The sequence below is a fragment of the Uranotaenia lowii genome, chromosome 3, assembly GCF_029784155.1.
Source record: "Uranotaenia lowii strain MFRU-FL chromosome 3, ASM2978415v1, whole genome shotgun sequence".
Taxonomy (NCBI): Eukaryota; Metazoa; Arthropoda; class Insecta; order Diptera; family Culicidae; genus Uranotaenia; species Uranotaenia lowii.
In genome coordinates, this window is record NC_073693.1 from 316,387,451 (window position 1) to 316,399,701 (window position 12,251).

Sequence of the window (12,251 nt, forward strand, 5' to 3'; positions counted from 1 at the left end):
GCACAAAAGAATATGCGGTCTTCAGGAAGGAATGATGTTGCCTTTATTATGAAACAAGCCATACTAACTACACCAACGAGATCCACAAAACTTCGCAAACATATCTTGCAGAAAAATTGTGCTTTGCTGCGTTGAATTTTCTGTCTCAAATTTTTGTTTGTATTGATGATGGTAGCTGCTACCATCAAATCCCCATTTGACGAATAACGTCATTTTATGAAGTTCCAAAACAGGAAGGTTTGCAACGTCAGCTGTATGGGTTTCCAAAACACGTCTTGCTGTATGATTTAATGATGATTGCAACGGACACTCTACAGCATTTTCTGATGCTCGAATTTCTTCTGGATAGCACTGTTTTTTAGCTTCTATAATTTTATAATATGGTGGATAGATATTAGCATATCTCTCTTTTGCATAGGTTTAAACCCTTAAATATTGTGATTTAGACATATCGGTATCCATGATCAAGGCTAATGCTTCTTCTTCCGAATATGGAATCAATCTTAACAAATTAAGAATTGTCGTCTTCACTTGTCAACGGTAGGAATAGAAATAAAAGAAGATTTCAACCTTCCTTTTGCTAAACAGCAAAAGATTGCCAGGCTGGCTTAACAAAAACTTAAAAACTACCAACTTTCAGATAAATGATTTTAGTAGTAAAACCTAATACATACAAATGAAATTATTTGTTCATTAAAGCTTAAGAATGTGCCTTTCAAATGCATATAATTTTGTTTTCATAAGTTTGCAACTTTTAGAGATATGCATTTTTAAAACGTAATTACACAAAAAGTACCATTTAACGTCAAGATGCTACCTTGCTACCTTCAATGAAGTTGTGTACTTTTACAATTGTTACAACTCTCTCATATAAAGTAAGACTCGAAAGTCGCTTTGAAAAAAAGTTAAATGAAAATTTCGGTTTTTGAGGTTAGTTTTTAGAAAAATGTCTAGAAATCTGTTGTTTCAAAAGATAGAGCTTTAAAGTCTTTTACAAAGTTTTTTAAAATTGTATTGTCTACAAGTTTTTTCAAGACATAATTTTGATTGGACGACAAATTCAAAAAATAAAAAAAATTTCTCACTTTTAGGTGGATCGATCAGAAAAAAGTTAATGGCAAAATATGCGCAATTGAAAATAATGAAACATTGTAGAACATGTCGTTAAGCTATTTTGACATCTAAGGCACCAAAAAGCCCATGATCACGTTTTTCGAGTTTTAAACCACTGTGCACTGGTTTAATCGAGAATCCAAGTAGCTCTTAAGGCTGAAATAAAACAGTAGTTAAGCTACTCAAAAAACCCTAATAAACTGATAGTGGAATCAATTTAAAAGGTATGTAATCAATTCTTTAAAAAAAATAATTTTATTTTACCATAACAGATGAGATCATGTATTCAAACTGAGAACTGAAACTAAAGCAAATCCGAAACCTACTGCCATAAGTTGGAAAGCTCCATCAACTTTTCCAGGACGTCTTCTGCATCTCTCTAGGGGTAGAACTTCATTACAGGCCACAGCAAGCAGGAACCCTCCAATGATAAGTTCCACGAACGAAATCAGCATTTGATTGTCACTGTCATCAATTCTCTTCAGAGCCATCCCTAGAACAATTCCAACGATAGATCCGGAAGAATAAATCAAAATTGGGATAGTCCTTTTACGATTGAACCAATGTGGAAATTTTTGTGTGGCTGGTTCATTGGTCATCGGATAAGGTTCGTTTTCAGTATCACTGTTCCGGGTAACCATCTGTTCTCCTAGGAAAAATGCTGTCAGGAACAGGTGAACTCCGATGGCCCCCAAAAGAAGCCAGATCTTGGAACCAGAATATTGAGTTCCAATTGCCAAACCACCAACAATGGCATGCACAACACAATTTGAGAGCAAGAATTTTTTGGTGGCAAAACGAGAATTAAATACTGGTTCAGGAGACTGGGTTGATTCCTGCTCATACCGACTCGAATTCCTAGAAAATAAAAACCATACTTATTTTAGCTTATTTAAAAAAAAAATACCTCAGTTTCGATTGAATACTGAAAACATTTTAAGTTTGATCTTGATTTTTTTGCATGAGAATCAAATAAAAATTGCAGTTGCAAAACACAATTAAGATCTTTTTAGTTTAAATTTCAACCTAAATACACTATCAAATATTGGCTCTTACCGTGGCTCACCTAGTGGAAAGTTTGAATGTCTCATCACCGCTAGCATATCCATCGGAATCACCGTCAATCTGATTGACATTAGTGCTTACATTGTTACGCGGCATTCTTGCACCAGAACCTTCCAGCATCTCTTGGATGGCATATTTCAGGAAATATCCTCCACTGAATATGACCTCGGCAAAGCGCGGAAGACCGCTAAGAGCATTCGGTAGCATAAGAACTAGAGCCGTGGCCATCAGCATTCCAGCATCGAAACACGCCGCCAAACCGGAAACCATTCGCGGATTGATGCCTGCGAAGGTATTCCGTCGCACAATTGGCAACAGCAGACCGGAAATTGTACTCCCTAGGGCCAAGAATACCGCGCACAAAACTTTGACTCCGGAATGTTTGTCCAGCTGAGAAGGAATCGATGCCGGCTCCAGGTTCATATTTCGTATGGTTTCGAATCTGGATTCACCCAATTTCGGCTCCACTATTAGCAATCAGAAAAACGACTGACGAAACGATCCAACCGGTTTGTCCAAGTGGTAACGATTTTTTTTTCGTCAGTACGAAACTATCACTATCTACCGGGTCGTAAAAAAATGGGCGTCCATACATCTGGTTCCAGTAACTGTTGTGCGCCATAGACAGACACATTTGTTCCGAATGGTGATGAGAAAACTGTCCGAGTGATTATATTTCGATTACGATAACTGACAGTAACCATATTGGATGTACGTACCATACGACTCTCGGCTGGACAGCTGACAATAGCCAGATGGAGTCGTCGAATTTGAAACAGATGGGGGAGGAGTGTTTCCATTCTTGGGCTCATTTCTAGACGACGAATGCTATTTTCAGTTATCGATTCGGAGATCTTTTTTTGATACCAGTGCTTGTTTAAAATTGAAGATGATAAACTTCATACTTCGGTTAGTACTGTATTTATGACTGATAAGAGTCAAAAACATAATAATAAACTCAAACATGGTACACATCTGCTTCAAAGCAAAATTGACAATCATCGGTTATACATCAATGGACATTTTTCTTAGTAACTTTCCAATCTTTCAAAACATATTTATTCGGTCCAATTTTTCCACATTGTCGCTATTTATTTACTTTTAAAACTATTTGAAAGTAAAGAACAAATAACTACAAAGTTTCCATATTTTGATAATAAATTTTACCGACTTAACATCGCTTGTTTATTTCTCTGTAGTATTTCAGGAATTATGGTTATATAGGGTTGAGGAGGGTATACCTTAAGTTTTTTTTACAATTCATTTATTCAGGCCCGTGCGAAGAACGCGTCCATGGGGGGTTCGAAATGCAAATTTAGCTAGAAATAATAACAAAACCAAAAATTAAAAATAAATTTAAAAATTGATTTTTTAAACCTTTTTTATACCCATAACAGTATAAATGAATGGGCCAACCATCACAAAAACTTGCAAAATTAATAAATTTTGCTTCAATTTTTGTTTGTTTCGAAACACTAGAAAACGAATGTGAATTTATAATTCAAATAAAACCATAATTTGAAGCTTCGGACATAAGATCTTATCAGTGATAAGATTCAGTGCACAGAAATTGAAAACATCAAGTATAACATCAGATTTAGAAAGAGATTAAAACCGAATTAATAAAATCAGACCAATCGAGGTTAACCGCGATTTAAAATTGTTTAACAGAATGATAAAAAATTATAAACTTTATCATATTTATTTGTATTTCTTTTCTTCATTTTCAATTGAAGGGTTGATTGAAAAACTTTTTTGTTTTATCTGAAATTTAAAAAATCAAAAATTATTTTTTCTTCTATTTTTTAACTGGTACGAAACTGATAATAAACAAAATAAGGAATTCCAAGTTTTGTTGTAAATATTGAAAGCTCAAAGACAAGTTAAGTTAAGTTTGCATCGCGCATTAAAATTAAACTTTAAAGTTGCAACTTCAAATCATTTGTTGAACTTTTCATAGATTAATTGAAAAATCATGAACGATTAAAAAAATATTATTAAGAATACCAAAATAAGTTTAACGTTTATAAATTTCCAAGCGCGGTTATAGTTTGAAATTTCTAACTCTGAATATTTTGTATTAAATAAATTAGGATTTATATTTTTCTATGAATATTATGATTCCAGACAACAAAAAATTCAAAGATGAAAAACAAATACAAAATTTTTATAGGTATTTCTTTAAAAAATATTTGATCGACTTAAAAATTCGATTAATTGATTTGAAAATTTATAAAAAAAAAACAATCAAATTTTGTAAATTCATTTAAAAATTCCTATTGAATGTATGACATCTTTCAGCCTTATCAGTAAACGTAGTGCTCTTTTTGTAAGAACATTTCTATATTATCACTATATTTTTTTATTTGAGGAACTTGTGATTAAAATGCTTCTAGCCAAATTTTACTTGCTCATTATCAATATCTCTTCATTTCTACTAACTTTCTATCCAACAATTTTGTAATATTGAAACTTTCCTGATAAATCAACGTTACTTTCACCAGTAAGGTCGATTAATTAAATTAAAAAATAAAATCACGATTACTTCAAAAATTTGTCAAAAATATTTATAATATATATAATATAATAATATAATATATAATATATATAGATTATATAAAAAATTTAAGTTTAAAACATTGAAGATTTTAGGATTTTTTTTAAACTATTGACTATTTCAAAAACTTATTTATGGCATTTATTTGATAACTCAAGAGACAGCACTTTGATGCATATATTCAAATGATTGATTTAGTAGGTATTGGTGTCCTGAACTCGAATATTTTGTAAGTTTCTTTCTATCATTTTTCGTGTTGGTGATATGGTAATTATAAGTTTTAAATATGAATAAGTTTTGAGTAAAGTCAATCAGTCATAGCTGAAGAGCTCACAAATCCACATGAAAGAAAAAACTGATTCTGATTATTTTTTTACGAAAATTTAATCAATCAAGAAATGATATTTTGATGGTGATGATGGTTAAGACTGATTTGAAAAAATCGAATTTTACAGTTTTTTTTTATTTGAAATGACAAGTTTTTCACGACTGAAGGTATTTTTAAAAACAAAAGTTTCATTTAATTTGGCAAATTTGTTGAAATTTGCAAAACGATTTGATTTTTGCTTTTTTTATATCCGAAGTTCAATGTAGTTAATACTTCTTTGAAAATTCATGAAAAATCAATTGTTTTACAAAATTGGGAAAATTAAACAAATATAAAACTTGTTTAACATTTCGTCTATTTTCAAAAACTTCAGAGCACAAAACTAATCCAAAATTAATTCTTGAGTTCATTTCGCCACAGAAAATTGTTAATTTTGTGACCTTAAGTAATTTGTCAAAATCCATGTAAAAACCAAAAACACAAAATAAAATTGAGGAGGCTGAAATTGGTTGCTTCAAGAATATTTCATAACCGCATGAAACGTGTAATGATATAAACGATTTAAACCAACATAAACCAATTTTTAAGACGAGGTAGGGTTCATGACACACAGATTTGAGTATTAATACAAAAGGTTTATTAAATTAAAAATCGAAATGGAGAATTAAAATTAAGTTTAATTCTTGAACGTCATAGGTTATCATTCAATGAAATGTCTCAGGCATGGAGTGAGAAAGGAATAAATACCGCCGGAGACGAGCCAATTTTTTTATATGTCTGCTATCAATGTTTTTTTTTTTTTTAAACGAACACAAACACGTAAAGGATCTCAATGAAATTTGATGTTTCCTCGAAGAGATTCCTTTTTTCTTAACCCTAAGCATTCATCTTTCGAAGATATGATGGCTAGCATCTTACAAATGCTAAAACCACCAACCCACAGAAAGTGTATTATGAATTCCGTGACCGGGATTCGATCTCATGCCTGGAAGACTTGATGGCTATCCTCTACGCCAAGGACTTGCATTTATTTAAATCTTAAGTTTAAACAAATAGTTCTTCAGTGTTCACATTCTGCTGAGTATAAAAAAATTAATAACTGGCTCCCTTCTTGTTTAAGATTTTTTTTCTTTATATTTTCAAGTGGCTACTTGTGGGCGTTAAATGTGTGTTCATAATTATCCCTTTGTCTATGGGGTAGTTTAAAGATTCTTGTTATGTGATGAATTTTGGTATTAGATATATTTCTAGATCGAAACCATATTTCAACACTGCATTTTAGTGAACACAAAGTCACTAAGTCGTCATTTGTAATACAGTCCACCAAGTAAGTAACGTCTTTTGAAAAAATGAACATGGTTTTATTTAATCCAAGATAGGTTAGGTGCTATTGATCCATGCCATCAGGGGCGCTTCTGAACAGTCTAATATAAAAACTTCAAGATTTGAAATTTATCATTAATTTGGATCAACAAAGCTTGAAAAATAAAAGTTTATGCCCTATCCCGTTTGTATTTAAATATGCGGTACATATGTATATAGGGTGTTTTGTGCGTGGGTGATTTAATTTCCAACCGAAAATCTCATAGAGCATCAAAAACTACATTTTATCTCCAATAAAACTTTCAAAAACAACATTTTATTTCACGTTGACAAGAGAGACATTTAATAAGACACCTCGCAAAACGATTTTCGATATTCAGAGACATGGATTTTGCTAACGGCAGTTACTAAAATATTTACATAGTTAGGGGTATCACACCAATTAATTTTTTATACAAATAAACTCAAAACATAAGAATAGTATACGACAGTAGAGGGGTATGTTTGCAATTCAAATTGATCTTGAAATAATAACAATACAAAAAATGCACAATAATAAGGGAAATTTAATTCTTAAATCGTTTTCTTACTCATGATTTGAAAACAAACCAAAGTTTTTTCTACATAGTTTTCCGTCTTACGACATAACATGGGGAACATTGTTCCTAAAATTTACTTCAATCGAATTATAAGTTTCAAATCAACCTTATATCCGGTAAGTTACATGTAAATAAATAATTCAAAATGAAAATTTTCATTCTGAGCTTGACATTTTGCACATAACTGCACAGAAATACTTAAAGCAAATGAAATAGGTAAAACATCTGATTTATTAAGAGATTAAATCGAGATTCTAAAACAAATTTCAGAACAGGTCTGAATTTAGCCATAATTGAAAATAGTTACAAATATGACACAAATAGTTAATTATTAATCATATTTATTATCATTTCTTTTCTTCATTTTGCATTAATGTATTAATTGAAAAATTCCTCTGTAATATCTTTAAGTTAAAAAAATTTTAAATCTCGATGTTGAATGTGAATTTTTAGGGGTTGTACCCCTTTATGAATGTGAATTTTCGATAAGAAATAACCATATCCATTTTGAACACTAAGAATACTTTCAAATACTTAGATGGTGATTGAATTTCGATTGATTAAAAATATTTTTCTTGTCTCTAGAGTTCCAGAGATCAAAATCAGAAACAAAATCGTTGTTCGTATTCGAATTCGTACAGCTATCAAAGTAAATAATTCACGTTTTATTGAAATTTGCAATAAAAATTTAAATATTTAAAATAAAACATGTTCAATTAATCATCAATGACAAACAACAGGATAGTAAAAGGGTCTCCAAGTTTTTTTTGTTAAAATTAAAAGCGCAAAGCAAATACAACTACATTTCAGTAAACATCGCGCATTGAAATGAAACTTTGAAACTGCTACTTCAAATCATTTTTTTTGATTCTTTTATAGATTACTAAAAAAAACATGATAGATTTAAAAAAGATTGTTTTAAATCATGAAAAAAGTCATAAGTTAATATATTTTCTAGAGCAATAATAGTTTAAAATAATATGCTCCGAATATTCTTTCGCTTTCAGGTATCAAGTTTCAATTGATATGTAGGGGGAAAGTTTGGAAAAACGGACACAGCAAGCAAAACGGACATCTTCAATGTTTCGAAAATAACAATAATTGGCAAAAATCTTATTATGGGAATATATTCGCCTAAATGTATTAACACTTATTGAAAATATAAAATTGAGTTTAAAGTTGAAGTACTTGCACTGAAATCCGTTTATCTTCCACTACATTACATCAATTTTGAATTTCTTTTTCGCATATTGAAGGTGAATAAATGTTCTATAAATCATTTGAACTTCATTTAAATTGAATTATTGTTGATATTTTCGAATTCATGATCAACAAAACGATGAAAAACTGTTTTGTTTTCAAGAGAAGTAGTTTTTTTTTCAATCGGCGGTTTTAGACCAGATTGACAGGGTGACAAAAAAGTCCTGTCACACTTTTTTTTGGGTCGCCTGTAGCCTATACGTTGTACCTCTCTGGTGCCATCTATATGTCAAATGAAAGGGCTAACTTTGCTGCTCACAGTGGCAGAGTTTCGTTTCTGTGCAGTTTGTGTACATTAAGTTGTGAGTGGCAGAGTTGAGAGCAGCTGTTATCACTGAATATGTGAGAGGGTACAAACCCGAACACATATTCAACATATTCAAACACCTAAAACCGCTCGTAATCAACCGGAAATTCGTGTACCAGACCATAAATCAATCCTAGACACCAGAGGCACCGAGCACAAGACACGATCTGGACGACCAAGGTCTGTGAGAACACCACGGTTGAAAAAGATTATACGAGACCGGATGTGCGCGCCGCTTGCGACGACTTTCCGAGACGTCTGAAGCTGGTCGTCTGTGAAGTATCTTGATGAGTTACTGAATAAAGCTATGAAAGTCAGATTCTGATTTTCTTCTTATTCTTTGAAATATTGAGATTTTTTCTGTTTGACTGGACTTTTTTGTCACCCTGTATGCATTTTTTTTTTTTGTTTTAATGGATTTCTATGGTTTATTCAAACCCATGAATTCAATAATTTTTACCATAATTGGTAAAAAATTGAAATAGTTTTGATTGTTTACTGTAATGCTTCATTAAGGTTCTATTTAATAATAAAGAAGAACTTCAGTGTACAGTAGAAAAACTAAAATAAGTAATGGATGAACAAAATATGATGAACCTTTCAGGCTAGCTTGCTATCGATTATTCGGAATTCACTTTTCACGGTGTGTTTCGTAGAAGGACTTAAAGAAAAAAAATACAGTAACTCTAATTTTGGCATGGGTAGAAAGTAGAGCTTCTTCCGGTTCATTTTCACCGAAAATTAAAATATTTTGTCGGTGACCCCCCATACAAAATTTTTTTTTTGAAAATTTTCTATTTGAAATCTTTAAAAAATAAATATATTTTTAGTGTTTTATAATTTATGAGGAGCTAATTTTCTTAGTATTAACTTTTAATAGCTTTAAATTAAACTCAACAATGTCATTAGAAACTTTGAAAAATTTTCAAATTTTTTTAAACTAGTTACAAAGCTGTTTAACTTAAAAAAAATGCTTAAAAAGTATCTTCGTATTCTAAAAAAAAATAATTAAAAATTGGCTGGCAAATCCTGTCAGTAGTCTGAGAAGGTCAAATTATCTGAAATTATTAGAATTATCTAAAATAATATGAAACCATTTGAATCCATAATTTTTAGATTTTTTGATTGTGGAACACTGGAGGAAATTTTATTGAAAAAAAGCTCAATGATTAATAAAATTAGTAAATTAGTAAAACTAGGAACCGCTATAACTTTTTTATGATAACTCTTATCGTAATGCGCTCAGGAGAAGAAACGTTTGCCTAAATTAAAGCTTTGGAAAAAATATTACGGTAATGAATTTTGGAAAGTTAACGATACCTTAAAAGACATCTTTGATGAGAGATCCGTTTTTATACTTCTCCTAAATGTCTCAAAATTCCAATCGCACTTAAGATTCAATGCAAATCGCTACAGCAGTTCAATCTAGCTTAAATTTTGCTTGTTTCTGTCTTTTGATACAATTATCATTATAAGCCTGGAGTTTGCTTTAACCTTTTTATTTTTATTATTTTCCAGCCCAAGTTTTGTAACCCTGCTGCACTCTGTGATTCTTCCATTTTATTCAAAAAGCTAGCATTACTGTTGAGATTAAATATACTTAGCTTCCACGATTTCCAACCCACTATATTATTTAAATCATCTCTTAAATTCATTGTTTTAAATAAAATTTTACAGTTTTTTGGAAATAAATTTGTTTAATGGATGAATCTAGTCTAAAACTGTGATATATTCGGAATTTTTGTAAAAAAATGCATTTCAATGTTTTTGTCGATCTTACATGTACAAAAATTATCAGTATTGTTGGCAAAAGTGAATTGCAGATTATCGATAGCAAACTAGACTGCAGCGCGTCGGATTCATCATATTTATGTCATCCCTTATTTATTTTAATTATTCTACTGTACACTGAAGGTCTCTTTTTTTATTAAATAGAACCATAATGAAGCATTTATGTTACAGTAAAACAATCATAACTTCTACAATTGTATACCAATTATGGCAAAAAGTATAGAAATCATTGATTTGAATAAACCTTAGAAATTCATAAAACAAAAAAAATCAAACGCATAAATCAGGTCCAAAACCGTCGATAAAATAGAAATTTCTCTAAAAAAAAAATCGGTTTTCATCGTTTTTTTGATCATGAATACGGAAATATCATCAGTACTTCAATTCTTAAGCAAAAGTGAAGTTCAAATGATTAATAGAAAAATTTTTCACCATCAGTATGAGAAAAAGAAATTTAAAATAGATGATATGTAGCGGAAGATAAGCTGATTTCAGTGCAAGTACTTTAACTTTTAACAAAATTTTATTGAAAACTGGTCTTCTTAGATATGTTTAAATCTAATATTTATCTTTAAATTTATTTTTAAAATGCCGTAAACGAGTGACATCATCAAAAATTAAATTTTTGTTTTCAAAAGTGCGTACCCATATGCATCAGAGCCTGCAAATATTGTGGAAATATTGCAAAGAACAATTTTTAAAAACATAAAATATTTTTAGTATTTTGTTGGAAACCAATCAAATGGTGTTGGACTGTTCTTATTCATGTATCATAACATTTTTTTAACCAGAATTAGTTCTCCAAGATACACACATGAAAATATCAATTCATGTTACATTTGGATAACACCAATAATAAAAAGGATATTCCAAATAATAAAATTTAAAATAAAATGTTCATATAAAAATAAGTTTTTCAGGAAGTCCAAATCACTTATCTTTCCAGGCGTTGAATTTTTTATTGTTTCAGAATAACAAAATATTTCAGTAAAAATAAAAAAATAGTTTTCCATGCAAAAAGTTACTATTCCATTGCATTGGAATAAATTAACAGGTAATAATATCTAAATATGGACTACAAATCTTCAAAAAAAAACAAAACGTATGAGGACTTACCGACCAAATATTTTAATTTTGCCTGAAAATGATTCAGAAAAGGCTAAATTTTTCATTTCTGAAAAAAATAGAGTTACTGTATTTTTTCTTTTAAACATCTTCCATAAAAGCACCGTGTTTTTCCAACAAAACAGTTGAATTTTGTAAATCTAAGATCGACAAAAAGATGGAATGCATTGTTTTGGAAAAATTTCAAATTTATCACAGTTTTAGACAAGATTCATCAATTGAATAAAATTATTTCCAAAAATTATAAAATTCAATTTAAAAACATTAATGCGAAAGATTATTTAAATAATAAAGTGGGTTGGAAACTGTAGAAGCTAAGATGTACGTCTCGATGGTCGAGTGATTAGCGTGGTAAGACGGTAATCGCTGATCCACTGACGGCATGGGTTCGATTCCCATCTCGGTACTGGGTGTTTAATGTAAGTCTCAAGTTATCTACGTCATTTATTCAGTCTGTAAAGCCTAAATCGGCTGAGACTGTGTAATGTATTTTAAATAAATTATTTAACCTTAACAGTTATGCTAGCTCTTTGAATAAAATGGAAAAATCACAGAGTACAGCAGGGTTACAAAATTAGGCTGGAAAATAATTAAAATAAAAAGGTTAAAGGAGACTTTTGGCTTATAATAATCAAAGTATCAATCAGAAATTCTAAAAATAGTGGATTCATATTATTTTAGAGAATTCTAATAACTTCAGATAATTTCACTCTCTCAGACTGCTGACAGGATTTGCCAGAAAATTTTTAAATTATAGGGTTGGAAAATGCTTTTTATGCATTT

At 30.4% G+C, this 12,251-nt stretch overlaps 1 protein-coding gene across 1 annotated transcript; it reads right to left on the reverse strand.

The window, feature by feature from the left end:
• Positions 1-1,391: 1,391 nt before the first annotated feature.
• On the reverse strand, positions 1,392-2,638 carry LOC129753763 (uncharacterized). The gene is made up of 2 exons (XM_055749611.1): positions 2,180-2,638; positions 1,392-1,971 (listed from the first exon to the last, which is right to left on the reverse strand). The coding sequence occupies exons 1-2, from the start codon at positions 2,599-2,601 to the stop codon at positions 1,392-1,394; spliced, it is 1,002 nt and encodes a 333-aa protein (XP_055605586.1). The 5' UTR covers positions 2,602-2,638.
• Between the last annotated feature and the right edge of the window lie 9,613 nt (positions 2,639-12,251).